At 32.6% G+C, this 18412-nt stretch overlaps 1 protein-coding gene across 2 annotated transcripts in view; it reads right to left on the bottom strand.

Annotated features, from left to right (window-relative positions):
* LOC129217775 (androgen-induced gene 1 protein-like) overlaps nucleotides 1-17641 on the bottom strand; it is a 30825-nt gene extending 13184 nt beyond the window's left edge. The window contains exons 1-5 of one of the 2 annotated variants that reach the window (XM_054852117.1): nucleotides 17495-17641; nucleotides 11171-11352; nucleotides 9268-9396; nucleotides 6747-6848; nucleotides 3061-3176 (exon numbers count right to left, since the gene is read on the bottom strand). In XM_054852117.1, the coding sequence (XP_054708092.1) occupies nucleotides 3061-3176; nucleotides 6747-6848; nucleotides 9268-9396; nucleotides 11171-11329 (506 nt within the window). In that variant the 5' untranslated portion in view covers nucleotides 11330-11352; nucleotides 17495-17641. Of the gene's footprint in view, nucleotides 1-3060; nucleotides 3177-6746; nucleotides 6849-9267; nucleotides 9397-11170; nucleotides 11353-12613; nucleotides 12728-17494 lie in introns of those variants that run through there. The other variant, XM_054852119.1, reaches the window with a different exon arrangement.
* Nucleotides 17642-18412: the final 771 nt, after the last annotated feature.

Raw genomic sequence — 18412 nt, 5'->3', positions numbered from 1 at the left:
AGATACAGCTTTAAAGTAATACTTTTTGCAATTGGGATAACATATTTGACAAAACTGTGCATTGGATAAGCATTTTATAAATTACTCAAATGTTTAGAGCATGTTATACCTTTAAAAACTTTTCTTAAAAAAACTTTGATTTGTTACATAATTACAGAAAATTTTCTGATAAACTCATAAGCAAATGAATGCACAGATTTTTTAGAGATGATTATAGTGATCGTTTAGCAAAAAAAAAATTTTTTTTTTAATTCGTGCAAAAATAAAAAAGCCCTAAAAATTTCAAAAAATTTAAATTTTCTTCATTTTTTTGAATTTTTAAAAAAAGTAGGCAATATTTTTAAATTTTGAAAATAAATTATTGATTAAGAAATAAGTATGCATCTTATGGTTTCAAAGAAATATAAAATTTACTTAAATTTAAAAAAAATGTTTGAAAGGTACTGTGAACCCTTAACATTGAAAAACTGCTGAATATTTGAATCAAACTGAATTTGACTACATTTCCTACAAAAACGTGATGCATCAATTTTCTCTCTCTTTTTCTTTGCTCTTTTTTAGTAAATTTTTTTTTTTTTTTGTTTTAACCAGTGAAAAGAGGGGGAGAAAGGGTGTTAGACACTTTAAGTGAGTTTTTCTGGGAAAAGTCAAGCAAAACCATTAAGTTGGAGAGAGCCCTGTTGTCGAAGCGAGTTCTGCTCTCTTGGCTTAGTCACTGGCAGCGTTAATATCGAAGCAACCTGGTGCTAATTCTGACGACTATAAGTAGTTTTTTAACATCGAAAAAAGAGTGTCCAAATTAATTGCTACTTACTTTTAGCAATCAACAGTAGATACATTTTCTGAAGCAGAGTTAAAACTTGAATTTTGTAAATGCTCTTTCATATTGTTTTACACTAAAATTCTTTAAATGGTCAAAGAATTAGTATTTTGAGTGACTTTTAATGATACTACATCTTGTTTGACTAAAATTTAAGTAGAATCCTCCTAAAGTGCATGTAGACTTCCTCATTAAAAAAAAATAATTATTCATTTTTGCTTTATTGAATCAAAACTGTTTTGAACAAACATGATTAAAAAAAGTAGCAGCTACTGTATTTTGATGTTTTTAATCAAATTACATTAAAACTTCTCAAATGCAATTTTTTGCATTGACAATTCAAGAACATGTTTTTCAGAAACCAGGCATCAAACATGCAAACCATTGTCTTTGCAATACCAAAGAAGGAAAAAAAAACATGTTTCCTATTCAACTTGGTTGACTAACCTAACCCACCTCGGATTACCACACTTTCAATGGCTGACGGTTTTCAGTACGAAAAAGTTTCACTTTTAATATGAAAATAACTTCAAGCAAACTTGGGCTTCCTGCCAAGAAAGCTAATATTTGACTGGTCAGTACAAAGAGATTTGATAAGATAGATTTTTAATAGTTCAATTGTAAAAGTTTGCTTTATTTTCTACTTGAATTAATGCTATGATTTTACCAATTAACAAAATAAAAAGATAAACTAGAGTAACAATAGAAAATTCTAATACAGTAGAACCTCGATTAACCGAGCTTCGATTAACAGAGGTTTCTGTTAACCGAGCCGATAATGAAGTCTAATTTTTAAAGAGAACTTTAATTTAACATTAAGTGAGGAGTTTTCAATGTGAAAATAAGAATATTTTCTAGAAGTTTGCTTCTTTAAATGCATTTTTCAATATTTCACTAGGCATTGTAAAAAAAAAAAAAAACTTTTCTTTTTAAACTTACTACTCTATTTTAGTTTTTTTAATTGTAAAACATTGCTTTTTTCATGATCATTTTTATCTTTTAAAAATATTCTATTGTATTTCAATTAATACTTTTTTAGAAATTTGAGATTTTGACAGGGTTTTTATGCAAAGTTTCTATCAAACGAGATTTCCGACATCCGAGGCCCTAGCGGTCCCAATTAGCTCGGATAATCAAGGTTCTACTCAGTGGCGTGCCGCCCATGTACCAGAGGGACTAGGCTGGTCCCTTAAATATTTGCCCCTTCAAAAAAAATACCTTGCAGAATAATTTATTAAGAAAAAACATGAGCAGAAAAACAAGTTTATTAGAAAGCGCTACTTCTTTTACTGCCCCTCCCTCCCTTTCTCCCCTGTGTGCGACGTCTTAAATGGACTTGTCCGAGGGACTAGCTCTTAAGAACCTGTTCCCCAGATCTCATATAGCTTTGTTAGATCCTTGGCGTTCGCTCGAAAGCTATTTGATTATTCCATGCATTTTTTAAACCAACGGATAAATTTTTTTTTCCGTACCTAGTGTACAGGTTTCTATGTGAGCTTCAGGAAACAACAAATTCACTAGTCAAAGTTATTTTCCTGCGTCCATTGTGTTTTTCTTTTGTAATGGAAGGGGACTCGGTCGAAAAAACAAGTCCCCAACTGGACGTAGTTGAGGAGCATGGGAAACAGCACAGACTGCCCCGGGGAGCTCGGAAGAGAATTGCTGCCTGCTGGACGTTCTCGCAAACCGTTCGTTCGGAGCTTTGACTTGACCAAGAGAAAGCTCAAATACTTTCACAGAGCAGACCTACTCCTGACCTAGCAATATCTGCGAAGCTAAAAAATTACAATCGGCATTTTAAGAAAGATTACTTTGAGACTGTTAAATGGCTGACTGCTTGTAAGTCAAGAAAAAAATTATTTTGCTGGCACTGCGTCCTTTTTGAAAAGGAAAAAGGCGTCTGGAATGCCAATGGATTTTCAGATATAAGCAATTTCCACACGGCAACGATTCGTCACGAGAAAACCCAAGGATACTACCAAGCCATTACTCAGTTGAAAACTTTTGGTAAAAATCGAATAGATTATCATCTTAGTGAGCAATGTTGCTCATCAACTTTGAAGCATAACACTGAAGTTGATAATAATAGGGAAGATAATATATCTATAAATATTTTTACTTTTCTGTATCGTAATTTACCGTAACCAACTAGTCCCCTAAAAAATATTGATCTGCACGCCACTGGTTCTACTGTATATTAGTTCTACTCTAAAACAAATGCAACAGAATGGATGATATACCATGTGATGTAAAGGATCCCAAACGATGCCGTAATGGTAACCCCCAATTTCCTGGGTGGATGACAATGTCGGACAAGATATGTTTCCATGAATAAAACAGGAAGGATCACAGTGTGCTATTTTAACAAAAAAGGAAATTAATAACTAGTAACTAAACACAATAATAACAATTAAAACTTTAAAAACAATCAGTATATTCTATTAAGGTTACAAGCTATTTCTGTACCAAGTTCTTCAAAACAATCTACCAACTAACCAGCGTGTAGTTTTTTATACCATTACATAATTAACTTTAATTTTTGAAAAATTAACACATATCTCAAGAAAAACAAGCACCAAATTAATTGGTGACAGTAATTGTTTCAAAACAACATAATATCATGTTTCTTTTTTGTAAATGTTATTACTCATAAAAGTCATTCTCTAAAATTGTTAAGCAATATGTTTCACTAAATCTCAACAGCTAAATTTTTTAATGCAAAAATTTGCCACATTCATAAAGAGTTTCAAGCACAACTATGTACGGCGGGAGGGGGGGCCAACAATGATTAAACTAATAATTTAAGAATACAGCAACTCAAATGCATCACAGCTAAGATCAGTGGTGCCCAACATTTTTTCCCAAGGGCCACATTCAGGGATGTGCACAGAAATTTTGGGGCCCATCACAAATTCAGCATTTTTATTAATAAACTTTTTCTTTAATCTTTAAAAATTGATTTAAATATTTAATTTTTTTTTAGCTATTCATGGTAATTGCAATGAAAAATTTAATGTTCAATTTATTATTGTTTTATTGTAAACTTTATCTTTTATTTAGGAAACCAAGTAACACTCATGAGGAAAACAGTTACACAAATACTGAAAATTTCTTAATAAATAAATATTTATACCATTTTGATTTATTACTGAGCAGTTAAGATAGTTGAATCAAGATTTGTTAGATTATTTATTTTTTGAAAAGAAATTACAGAATTTTTTACAAAGGTAACACTCATGAGAAAAATGGTGACTTCCCATGACGTTTTTTGGAATTTCTAAAATTTAAGCAAGTTAACTCACAAATGATCACCTGGTCAGAAAACCATAAACTATAAGGAATTTGAACCTATGAAAGTTCTAATGTTTATAACAACAAAAATTTCCCACTTTTGTCGAACCTAACATGTCAATCCACTTGAAAATCACCCATTACGGTTGTAAGGCAACCAGTTTTGTAACAATGGGTTTTATATTTAACATAGAGTAAAGAAATTTACATAGAGAGTCTATGGTAAAAAAGAGGTGAAATTGAAGCTGGAATTATGGGATACGGCCATGCAACAATGGGCGGGGTTATGACAACATGATCGTTTCGCGAGAAGTTTTCACGAATCTCGCAAAGAGACTGAATAAAGTAGCTGGCGGATTTGTCAAAAACGTGCTTCATAAACTTGCATCAATATCTAAGTTTAAATTAACAACCAATTGAGATTCAAATATGAATGTTTTGAATCAAAATGTATCTTACTATATTTAGCAAAAAGTTAAGCATCTTGGGACATAGCGGTGCAACTTCAGTATCAATTTCTTAGTATAGCGTGGTCTCTCTGTGTAATTTTTTTACTGTATAATATTTAATCAATTAATGGGGAAATTACATGAAATTTACTGTTTTTCATCTCATTGAAATAATACCTTTATTTTTGAATTTATTTTTTCAGCATTAAGCTGTGCCTTAAGATTAAACAAATCATTCAGAAAAATTCAGTCAGCCGAATTTGGGGGGGTTCTCTGCAAAGAAAAAGGAAGCCAATATTTGCCTTATGGATTTGTCGTCTGCCTCGCTGACAGTTGTTGTCGAGTTACCCTGTTTGTTCTTGTCCTCGCCAAACACATGGATGATGCTTCCAAATGGCGTTGTTCTTTATTTACATCTACTCTATCTTTTCCTTTGAAAGCCGTACAAATATCTCTCACATAACATTAGACAGTGGGTTCATGATCATGTGAGCAAAGAGCGACAAACAACACACAGGTAAGTTGATTGCTGATTTTGTTCTTAGTTAGTGGTGCTTGATTTTTGAAAACATGTTATGGTACAGATGTGATATACCCCCCATTTGGCGACATTCAATTTTTTTGCACAAAATTAAAATATTTTTCTCGCCAATGAGGCGATAATTTTTTATGCATGGCATCCCTGGCCAAACTAACCTGTGTTTAGCAACCCGAAGGCAATCTTACAGATCTGTTCTAACTTGTTTACTTGGGTTGTTTGGGTTTCACGCAGGAGAGATACGTGGTGTTGTTTCGTGCAATATACCTTACAGGAATGCTTATTTTGTGTTAGTTTAGATTCAGTAGTTGTGTTTTGAAGTAAAAACATTAGAAAATGCCAGTTTCTTCAAACTTGAAGGTTAATTAAAAGTTAACTCCAACGTGGTGTGTATCTGTAACGTGCCATTGTCATATGATGTATTGTTTTAGACTGAGTGTGAATATTTATACCATATAAAAAGGTAAGTTCTTTATTTTAGAATTCAAAAAAAACCTCTCACTTCCAAAATTCTTTGTTTTTACAAATCCTTGAGGGGTTCTTGTAGTTTTTAACTTTATTTTTACTGTATGTAAATTAATTTTACAGAAATAGTACGGTTATTTTGTTCTAAAAGTTAATTCTTATCGATGCCACGAATTATTTAGACATTAACGTGCCTCCTTTAGGTACTGAATTTTATGTTAACAATTGAAAGTTCTTTCGGTTGTACTCTTAAAAATGCTGAATTTTATTAATAAATCTGCACAATAATGGTGCATATTTCACACTTAAAACTGTGTCATTATTGTACACTGAACGGAAGGAGCCACCCTTGGGTGTACATACACATGAATATGCATAATATACATAACTGTGACCATACTCCGACTGTAATGTATATTAACAGTCGGAGGGATAACTGGCGAGCCAGAGGTCTCATAGTACTTTCGTAATGAGACCGAGGCAGGGGTCTCATTACGAAAGTACTATGAGACCTCGGGCTCGTATCCCGGAGAAATGATGAAAAAAAAAATTAATGCATTAATTTCGACTTGTAATTAATACAATAATTTATTTCATTGTATTTTAATATGTTTACAAAAAACCCCGGCCCTGTACATTTTTGAAGCATATATGCGTGATGTTTTTTGTTGTGCTTTTATGTTGTTTTTATATATATTGTGCTCTGAAGTGCTTTGATCATGTTTTCTTATCTGATTTTTTCCTGTTGGCGCTAAAAAAGCATCGCTAAGAACGATGTATGACATATGTCGTCATACATCGTTTTCTTGGCGACGCTTTCTTGGCGCCAACAGGAAAAAGTCGCCAAGGGTGGGGTATATCACATCAGTTCCCATATTATTACTATGAAATAAATATATTTGCTATTATGAATGACATACAACCCATTAAACAGCTATTGCCAATATTGTACATAGGTGCATGCACATGGGGGGGGGGGACAAAGGCACACTTTGGGCCCACGCCATAAGGGGGCGCGAGACTTTTAAAATAAGGGTGTGAAATACATGTATGGGTAAAAAATATGGAGGAGGCCTGTAAAAGTCATTTGCGATGGGCCTGAAAATTTTTGTGCACCCCCCTGATTGTACACTATATAAACTGGAAAAATTTGTAAGCAATGTAAAATAATTAGATTACATACAGAAACATGATTCAGCCATGCTGGAAAAACTGCATCCAAAACTTTAGGGAAAATCAATTCTCTATCCACAAAATACAAAATCCAGAACACAGCAAACACATACTAGGGAAGAAAGAAAGAAGCATTAAAATTCAAACATTTTTTTTTTTTTTCATATTTAAAAAATATTTTTGGTTTGCCAAATTATGATTTAATGTTAAAATTTTATCAAGACATGTAAAATGAATTATTTGCATTACACCAATTGTGAAAGTATCGCTGAACATGATTTTTGTGGTAATTAATCATATGAATGATAAGATAAAGAAAGAATTAAAAGTGCATGAATAATAAAATGGATTTAATTTCATACTACAATTGACATCCCACTTTTCAGCTTAAAATTAATAAGTAGTTGCTGTTTCACTAAAAAAAAATGGAAGAAGACTGCATTTTTACAAACCAAGAAGCATAAAATTTCAGAACTAACAAGAAAAAACAATTGATGTCATACTTTGCCACTGATCGTTATGGGGATTGTCGAAAATGAAGAACAAGTAAATCAGCTGCAAGAGGATTTAGATCATATTACTAAGTGGGCAGATAAATGGGGTATGGCAGTTAATGTAGGGAAATGTCAAGTGCTACACTTAGGTCATGGAAATAAGCGTATGAGATATCGGTTACAGGGTTCAGTCATAAATCAGGCAGAAAATGTTATGGATCTGGGTGTCTTTATAAATCAGGACTTCAAGTTTAGTCAACAGTGCAGTATTGCTAGTAACAAAGCCAACAAAATGCTTGGGTTCATCAATAGATCTATTTCAAACAAATCTAAGAAAGTTCTTCTGCCTTTATATAGGAGTTTAGTAAGACCTCATTTGGAGTACGCTGTTCAGTTTTGGTCGCCTTATCTGAAGAAAGATATTTTTGTATTGGAAAGGGTTCAAAGAAGGGTAACTAAATTAGTAAGGGGACTCTCAGATTTAGATTATGATACCAGACTTAATAGGCTTAACATGTATAGCCTGGAGCAAAGGAGAGTCAGAGGGGACATGATTCAGTTATTTAAATTTATCAAAATGAAAGATGTAAATGGATTAAATTTTTGCGGGGAAAGCAGGACAAGGGGTCATTGTTTTAAGCTATTTAAATCTCAGGCTAACTTGGAAATCAGGAAAAACTACTACTTTAGCAGGGTCGTGGGCACTTGGAATAGCTTACCGGAAGAGGCGGTAATGAGCAAGGGAGTGGATAGCTTTAAGAGGGCCATTGATCTTCATTGGGGACTAATTAATTGACTAGGACCAGCCTAGCTGGGCCCAGAGCCTGTTGCTGGTCGTCACATTTGTATTTGATGCTATAAGATACATTTCTATTGTTAGAACAAAAAAAAATACAGGATACTAACAATTTTTCTCATTTATTAGCAAAGCAAAAAGAAAGTGAAATAGCAAAATAACAAGACAACAGCTTCCCCAGTGGCTGTGTAATTTATTTATTTGGCAAACTGTTTCACATTTCCTATGAAACTTTGACCAAACAAGGCAGCAAACACCAGGGTTGCCATACAAGATTAGAAAGTTGCAAAATTAAAAAACTTAGTCCCCACAGCCCATTCATTACCACTGTTTCCTACCATAAATGTAAACTCTAGACAATGTTATCATTTTGTCAGCGGAGGTCGAACAAATCAAATAGTAAAGTCTGACCCTGAAGACCCTAAGTTCCACCTTGTTTCAGAAGTGTTCATTTTCGTGAAGGGGCCATACGGAGAGGAAAGTTGAAGAACGGAGTTTGCAAGTGTATCATTGGTTCATGAGCTTGAATATGTCACCTTGGAATTTAAGAAATTAGCCAAAGAGGTAATACATTTTAATTTTGTGCAGTCAAGGCAGATGTCTCATTGGACAGGTCAAATCCTACGTAAGTGGCCGAATCTTGGTTTTACTCATTTCAGCAGCCATTGGTCAGACATAACAATGCCTCGCATAATTAATTTCAATTGAAAATTTGAGAGAGTAGGTTTGCAATAAAGAATGCAAAGCTTGTCATTTTTACTTTTTCGCCAACTCAATGCAATTATTGCTGCAACTTAAACCTTTTAGATCTAAATAATCACATGACAAAAATATACTGGGAGTACATTTTTTTTTTCATTATTGCTAAACTCTAAAATATGGCATGTGTTCCTTTCTTCCTTCTCTACCTATTTTAAGGAATGGACTTGTTTTCACTAACGATTGACGAGGGTCATTTGTTCAGAGTGGGACTTTACCCCAAAAAAATGATCAATTATGCTTTTAATGTTCCCTTTAAATAAGAATAATGGTGATGCAACAGAAGTTAAGAGGAAGAAAGACGTTTTCTGATACAACAAACAGTGTTAATTCAACTAAAATACATTTTGACATAAATTTGCTTAAATGAATGCTTGAATAAATTACTTACAAGCTAAATAATTTTTTAATAATAACATATAACTAGCACAACAAATAGCAAACAACTTCTCATTTAAAATAACATAAAGATATAAATTTACCACTGCATATGGCATAGCAATCCCAGCATACATTTTATCCCGAAACCTAGTTAATTTGTGATAACTGCTGGAAGATGATTTCATGACATCAATAATGGAAGATAGAGCGAAAAAGATGAACTGTGCTATCTAAAACAACAAAAGAGATTTTTAAGATCTACAGCATTTTGTCCTCGACCAACAGTTAATACAGTGCAAAAATAATAATAATAATTATAAAAAAATTTTGAAAAAAAAATAGAACCGACTTCAAAATTGCTCTAAAAAGTGAAAAATAATTTTATTCTTTAAACACCATCGATAATGCTTTTAAACATAATTTTTGAAGTTGGCGCAAAAACAAAACGTAAAATCCAGTGTAACCATGCCTCGTTCATATTTTTTTCAGAAAAGCATCCAAAGTTACGAACGAAACATTTATATCGTTATTCGAATATGTTGTCATCAACGCATAATTTATGTGATAGTGAAGAAACTGGGCCTGGTTAAATTTATAGTTGTAGTTGAGTTATGACTGTGAATGATTTTATCTATCGTTTTTGCGCCAACTTCAAAAATTATGTTTAAAAGCATTATCGATGGTGTTTAAAGAATAAAATTATTTTTCACTTTTTAGAGCAATTTTTGAAGTCGGTTCTATTTTTTTTTTTTTTTTTTCAAAATTTTTTTATTTCATTCTTTTTAATGCAAATGTAGATATTTTAGTAAAAGTAAGAAGTTACCTAGTAAGAAGTTCGGCTCTATATCACTGTATTGCTTTAGAAAAGCCTTTATTCAAAATTATCATTACAATTACTATTAATGTTATATGGCAGCAAACTTTATAACAATGAGTTTCATATTGTCGCGTAGATGAAGATAGCGAAGACATTGTGAAAGCCAAATGAAGCGAATACTCGTTAGTCTCAACTCGAGATCTTTATTCAGAACCACGAATGAACGTTACATCTCCTTATATACAACTTGAGAAAGTGCTGGAACTTTCCAGACTTGGAAAGATACAGAAATTAATAGAACATTCGAGAAAATACGGGAAACAGTAGAAACGAAATTTTAGTAAAATTCACTGTGTCCTAGTCGGGATTTGAACCCGGGTCGCTCGTGTGGGAGGCGAGAATTCTACCACTGAGCCACCGCTATCCACGGATGAAAAGTGCGAACGTCGCTACAATATCATTTTAATCATTTAATAGGGAAATTGCATAAAATGTATTGTTTTTTGCCCATAACTTTTTTTCTAAAGAACAAATATGGCCAAACAAAGTAATGGGACCTAAGTTGAGCCATCCCCTATCCATTAAAAAAAAAATCATCAAAATCGGTTCACTAGGTGAGACGCTATGAGTGGACAAACAAAAAAAAAACATACATACGGTATAAACTGATAACCGCCTCCTTTTTGAAGTCGGTTAAAAAGAAGAAACAATGCAATAAAACTGCTCTTCATAGACACAGGGAAATATGTTAACTCCTTTCTTAAATGGATAGATTACAGTTACCTATACTGCTGTGTGCAGGTAAAGGGCAGTAACTGCAAATTTTTCATTTTCCATTTTTTTGCATTTTTGTCATCCAATCCATTATACGCTATCTTTATTGTACAAGCTCGCTTATTTAGTTTCCGCTGAAAAAAAAGGCGCGAAAAAGACATCCAATTCCAAAATTTCCCTATTGTTAGTATTGAATCCAAAACACGTTTCTTCAAATATCTCAAAAACTCATTTCTGCAGATACTGCCATTTACCTGCACACGGCAGTATAATTAACAGAAGTATAAGAATACTAAGAGATTGACAGTATGGTAAAGCAGATTTGTTAAAGAATCAAGTTGGAGGAGACGGGATCAACTTTCATTAGTCTTGAGTAAAATCTATCTTCAAACAACCGAAATAAATGTTCATACCAAGTTCCAGTACGTCAAGTATTTCCAGCGGCCAGCATAGTGCTCATGACTCCTCTTGTGGGGCATGGGAGGCAAGTATTCATAACGAACTAAGGCACAAAAGTACATCACAGTCACAAATCCATGAAAAGCAAGACGAGTCAACGACTTTGAGTTCATGACGGCAAACACGAGATTCAATTCTGAAATGCATATAATCTCATTAACAAGTAACAACAGCAAGAAACCATTAAATTATCAACATTTAGTTTTATATATGAGCACGGTTCACCGATATATATCAGTCGATATATATCATGACATATATCCGACATTTATTTTGAAAATATCATGATATTTCGATATTTTCGATATTTATTTTTTCAATCACAGTATTTTCAATAGAAAAATTATTAATCATAGTAATTTTGTTTATTTTTTATTAAAAATAACCAAAAAGATATATATATATAAGAAATAATAATTTATAAATAAGAAAAAACGTATATATACAGTTCGACCTTGATACAAGGTCACCCCTCGGGACTTCGCGAAACTGACCTTATAAGCAGGGGGGACCTTATAACTGATTCATAGGCCTTTCTTGATATAACATGTATGTAAGGAATAAACATGCATGTACATTAATTCTTTTTAACATTTAAAACATTCAAAAATATCAGTTATTAGGTTTTAATAGTTTAATAGATTTGAACCAATTAAAACCTTTGGAGTCAATAAGAAATTTTAGAATAATTTTTTAGAACTTTCATGTAGAGTAAAGCTGCTTACAAATATGCTCAAGCAGAGAACTGAGGTGCAACTTACCAAATTTAAAATTATTATTAATACTGAACTAATAGGTTTTTCTTCAATTTAAGCACAATGGTTTTCTAATTGTCATCTGAAAATTTGAAGCTTTGGTTTCTCATGACTGGTAAAAAAGTGCGATATGTACGCTCTTAGTGCCCTCGTTATTGCTTTATATTTCAATGTCACTGTCGTAATACTCACTTTCTTCTGCATTCGGTGCAATATATGCTTCGTTAATAGGAATACGACAACTTTTCACTTTTTAAGGATCGTATATCGCGGAAAATTCTTGGAAGTGTATCTATATTAAGCACTGAAATCATTTAAAGAAATCAGAAAGAAGTGACCTTATAAGCGATTAATGTATTAAGACTTGACCATATATCCGATAAGACATAACATAGAATTCCAATTCAATGAGCCGGGACTTTAGAAAAGTGACCTTATATGCAGGGTGACCTTATAAGCGAATGACCTTATTTTGAGGTCTGACTGCATATATGTGTATATATATATCATTAAAAATCATCATATGATCAAACCCCTTGGAAAAATCCTGGATACGCCACTGGTATCTACTGTAATATAAATACAAAGATTTAAAACCCAACTTGGAAAGAAAGAAGGAAATTGAAACCTAATGTTACTTACAATCAAGGAAATTCCCTCCTTTAAAAACTAAGAAGTGATGAAATTATTAGCAAAAATCAAAAATTATTAATGACAATTCCAATTTTACTTTCCCTAAAACAACATGCATCAAATAATAAGATAAAAAGTCAAAAATGATTTTTTTTTTCTTTCAATACAAACGTCATTGTTGAAAATATCTAAAACGTTTTAATAAGTCAGAAACTTTATCTGAACAGATATGATATCATACAAGCCAAAGCAGATGAAAATTTCAGTGTAGCTTAGATATGAGATAAAGCTTATTAAGAACACAGTAAAGTGCAAAGTAATTGATATCCTCACTAAAACATTCAGCAACATATATTGCAGACACAGAGACTACTGTATTACATTCCTTTTTTGAAGTTTTTACTAATATGGGGAATTAGGGCACATTGGACCCTTCTGAATTAATTTAATATATATATTTTAGTGTTTCTCCAGGCTATTTTAGGAGAGTGTTGCCATGATAAAAAAGGATATTTTACAAATAAAAATGTAGTTTACTAGTTATTTTTTCTTACAAAATATAAAAAAAATTCAACATTTAATTATGTACAGATGCAATCCATTTTTTAACAGAAATATACTCCAAACCTTTTTAAAGTATTTTTAAAAAAATAGCAAGTAGCTTTCCTTTTGTTCAAAACACCCAAAGTTACCTAAAAACTATTCTAGACATCATTCAACCGTTAGTTTTGGATAAAATGTGATTTTTGTAAACAGTTTCAATGAATTTTTGTCAGACTTTTTCTTTTTTTTTTTTTTTTTTGCAGTAAGATTTTTAAACAGAAAGTGGCTTTTTTATTTCTAGAGTTACAAGTGTTATGTATATGTGTCTACATATATAGACATCCATTAGGATGAAAAGATATAACTTTAACTTAAATACTTTCACTAATTAATAATAATGTCATACTAATTCTGTCCTTTGTATACATAAGAGTTTTAATGAGAAAAGAAGCAAGTAATACGTTGGTGAACTGGAAAATTAAATTGTTTCACATCTTACATACTCAAAGTTGGTGTTTTTATGTGGTATACTGAACATAAAAACTTGAACAAAAAAAGCACCGGGATTGAAATAAAGTAATTTCCTGAATACAATATTTTTTGCCGAAAAATTAAAATATTAAATTTTTCCCAGAGTAGATATAAAATCCTTAGTAAAAAGACCGGGGAGGGGGGGTTCCAAATTTCCTTTTCGATCGTTCCCATCTCCAGGTACATCACTTGGTTTGACGATGTCTAGAAGTGTATGGTAACCCTAGAATTTAGAAGTTGAAGTTGTGGAATATTGCCAATTACAAAATTTAGTTAGTAATAGCAATAAATCCATTAAAATCGCCAAAACCAAAATATCTGCCAAGTGATACCTTTACCGGACAAGTACCTAGGATAAGATAAATAAATACCTTTGTGCTGAACAGTAAAGGAGACAAAACAACGTAAGCAGAAGTTTGCACTCTTCATTCTCAGCTCAAAAAGAGCCCTTTCAATTATCGAGACTGAGATGCTTTATATTTGTCGTTAATGTGAATCATAGTCAGGGTTGGCAAGTTTCTGCCGAGGTGGTTAAAACCACTGGTAGAAACCGGTTAAAACCGGCATGGCAAAAACCACTTTCTGCCACTTTGTGGCAGAAACTGGCAAAAACTCACAAAATGAAAAATTAATTCTTGATATACAACAGAAAATGTATGGAAAAAATAATTAATTGTTAAAAAAGTTAAACTTTCATCTATTGTATAAATGGTCCACCATGTAGTAACTGCGGTAGTGGTAAAATTTTGACTGGAAAAATAAGTTTTGAGAAATGGGGCCAGTTTGTTTTGCAAAGCTGTGACATTAGGTACAAAATTTAGGCAAGTAAAATTCTGGCACTTTCTTCTTCAAGCACATGACATGATAATTTTAATCACAAACAATTTAGAGGAAGCATATAAGTGAGCAAATTACAATCAGTAATGCCTGTTTAATTCTGTATGTCACTCCTATTTCCTAAGCACCCTTGTATGATTTTTTATCCTTTGTTAAATTAATACAAATACTACGAGCCACTGTAATTGGAAAATTCCCTTTCTGAACTAAATCAAGGGCACTAGCATGAGATTTTATTTTTTTTAAATGATGAAATAATGTTTATTTTTTTTTTAGTTTACTTAAACAAATATCATTTACTAATTACTTGAGTTATTAAAGACTTTTTTGAGTTTTTGCCAGTTTCTGCCGGTTTTTACCGGTTATAACCAGTTTCTGCCACTGGCACGGCAAAAACTAGTTTCTGCCGGCAGAAAGCCAACCCTGATCATAGTGGCTTAAAATGTTTGAGTCAGCATTCATGACAGTGCCAGAATCCTCATCAAATGTTAATTTAAATACACATTTTATGAAAAAAGTAGAGTGGCAGTTTTACATTATTTTTCTAGGCATAGAATTGAAATAAAGTGCTTCTAACAAATGAGTTTTTTTTTCCCCTTAGACATATTTTAGTGAGATGTTTTGGAAACCTATTTTTGACCTTTATTCCTATATGCTTTTGAAAAAACTCTTTCACATTAACAATGAAAAAGAGTTTTGAAAAATGATTAAATCATGTACCTGGTTTCAAAATAAATGAAATGTGTTATACATTATCAGGGTACAGTCAACAGCCAAGACCAGCCCCTTATCAGTATGGTTGCCGAGCCCCCCTCCTCCCAATAAAACTTATACTACTCTGATCTTAAGCTGGGCTTACTCTCAAGGGCGGGGTAGCCTCTCGTCAGCTGAATACCTACATTACAGAAAAATAAAAAACTAAACTGGCATTAAGATAAATAAATACCTTTGTGCTGAATAGTAAAGTCAGACCAAACAACGTAAGTAGAAGCAAATTTGTAAATTACAGCAGACACGTGTTTCGGCGTTACAGGGAACGCCTTTTTCAATGCAAAAAATAATGAGCTTATGGATGAAAAGACATCCGACAAAAGTAATTTACAAATTTGTGCTTCTACTTACGTTGTTTGGTCTGACTTTTAAAACTGGCATTATTTAGGTAAACCTCTTAAAAGCGGAAATGTGGTGAACGAAGCAGCATGATGTACAAAAACAAATAAGGAATAATACTAACAGCATTTAAAAAATTCGAGGCTATTGAGAAAACCTTAAAATATGGGAAACATAAATTATGTACAGTAGTACCCAAAATTAAACATGTTGTACATTAATACTACACATAAGAGAGAAAAAATATTTTGGGGATATTTCGTTAATTGGGAATCTGGAGCGGTCGTCTCATTTTTGGCGTAACTAATTTTATTTTGGTAAACCTGCTGATCAGGCCCGTGTCCAGATTTTCATAAAGGGGGTGGTTTTTAATCTTACCAGCAGGAGGGAGAATTCAACCCCCTTACAGCTTTTAGTTTTACGACAAATTGCCGATCCCTGTATGGCGTTTATTCACCTGTAAGGACTGCTGTATTCTTAAAGGATACCTCTAGCTGTACTCTGTACAAGTTACCAAAGTATTCCTTCCTTTCACAGATTCGCTGTAATCAAACTTTGCTTGCTTCTTTTTAATTAAATCTGTTTAGTATGTAGTATATTGCAATGAGTATTAAAAACTCTTCACAAATTCTTTTATAATGTAGAATGTATATCAGGTTGTTATGTTCTGAAATAATGCTTAATAAACTAAACAAGAAAGAGCTCTTAGCAGATGCAAATTACATAGCCAAGCACAATCGCTAATGCATCTTCATAGATGTAACATATGCCAAATTCACCATAAGCTCCTTACAATAAGCAATATTCTTTCTTTGCATTGGTAGATCATTCAGCGGTTCGTCCACCATACTTTTTCCGAAATATTACATCAGTTTGTAAGGCTTTAGCAGTTGTAAATCGCAAAAAAACTTCAGAGAGAAAATTAAAATAAAATGAAAACGCTGAACGCAAACTTTCTCATTAAAGTAAATTTAAGTCAAATATACATTTTTTTCATTTTGCTTATTTTTTCCCCAAGGGAGGGGTTTAACCCCTAAAACCCTCCCCTTAGACACGGCGCTGCTGCTGATTTATAGTAACCCTATGTGAATAGATGTTTCGGTTCTCTTTGTTGAGATTTGCAACTGAAGAAAGATCGCCAGATTCCCAATTACGGAAGGCTTACCAATATTTTTTTCCTCCACCTCTACTGTTCTGAAAAATCCACGATAAGAACCATCGAAAGGTGAATACCTTGTCAACCTTGCTTACAAAGATATGCAAATAAAATATTACATTTAAAAGACAGGTGCTTGATAGAGAAATAGGTAAAGGCGAAACTTTAAATTTACTTTTAAGAATGCTTAGCAAGGAGGTAATATTCGTACTTACTGCAAAACGTAAGACCTACTCTATAAATTCAACAAAATTAGAAAAACCTTCTTATTAAACTCATAACTTTATTTGCCGTTTTAGTTCTCAGTATTAAAAGTTCTTACAGCAGAACTGACATTCAGGGGTGAGGGCGGCTTTGGGAATTTAACACATTAACATATTAGTGCTTTTGGTATAATTCACATTTACATACCCTTTGCCACCTCCCCTTGGAAAAATTCGAAATGACGAGTCTGTCTTTCAGCAAGATCAATTTTTATGCATTAAGTAACCTGGCACAAAATTTTATTCCGAATTTCAGAACATTTAATAACTATTGCACATTTTTAAGTACATAAGGCAAATAAAATATTCTGAGATAAGGCTGTCTTTAGCTTCAATCCCCATTTACATGATTTTTAAATCTGTTACGAAACAACATAGAATACCTGAATGCAAGGGATAACCTTTTGCAAACTTAGTTTAATATATAAGAAACATTTTTTGCAAACTTACAAATCAAAAAACATCAATTTTATTTTACGACAGCTTCAAAAAAGGTGAATTGTTTTCGTAGCTGTCTTGTTTTCTTTTCCGGCTGTGACAAGTCACAACTTTGATTGATTGATTGATTGCTTCCAAATAACATGAACGCGATAGAAGATAAAAACATAAAATTTATTTTGAAGGATCCAAAATATTTATTTACCTCTTAATTTCACATTTCATCAAACATTTCTGAAATAAAATTACAAAAAACAGCAATAGTAAAGGCTGCAATCGATCTGCTGAGGTCGAATGGGACAGAAGAAGGAAGGAAAATCACGTGATAAAATGCATACTATACTTCGTTTCACAGTAAGTTGGCACTGAAGGGAAAGCTAGGCGAGCCGCGAAATTTTATATCGGAGGCTGATTTTAGTCTAGCATGAAAGTAGCGCCATCTGATTGGTCTTCGCAGACACGTGACGCATCTGATGGTTTGCTTTCGATAGAAATGCATTTCGCATTCCTGTTTTGGCAGTTGGAAAAGAAAACAATTTTAGTGAATTCTTCGTTTAAAACTCAAAATTTAGCCGCCGTACTAACACTCTGATTTATCGAATGCGTTGGATTTTAAGGTGTATAATTTCATGTCTGAAACACTCTTAAATGCAATTTTTGTATGTCATAATCAAACAATCGTTTTTGCAAAAAAAGTAACTTATTTTCTTGACATTATGTTAAGTCCTGCTTCTCTTTCATCTTGTAATTATTTTTATTTGATTTAATTTGAAAATACTGAATCGTTTTCCACCAATGGATTTCACAAATGTTTAAGTCTTGCCCTTGTTATTAAAATTCATTAAGAAATAACTGTTTGACACAATAATGTAAGTTTGTTATTGTTATGTATCTTAGTTTTAGAAGTTTTTTTTTAGACTACTTGCATCA

Source organism: Uloborus diversus, chromosome 2, assembly GCF_026930045.1.
Source record: "Uloborus diversus isolate 005 chromosome 2, Udiv.v.3.1, whole genome shotgun sequence".
NCBI lineage: Eukaryota > Metazoa > Arthropoda > Arachnida > Araneae > Uloboridae > Uloborus > Uloborus diversus.
This window is presented reverse-complemented; position numbering and strand designations above follow the sequence as displayed.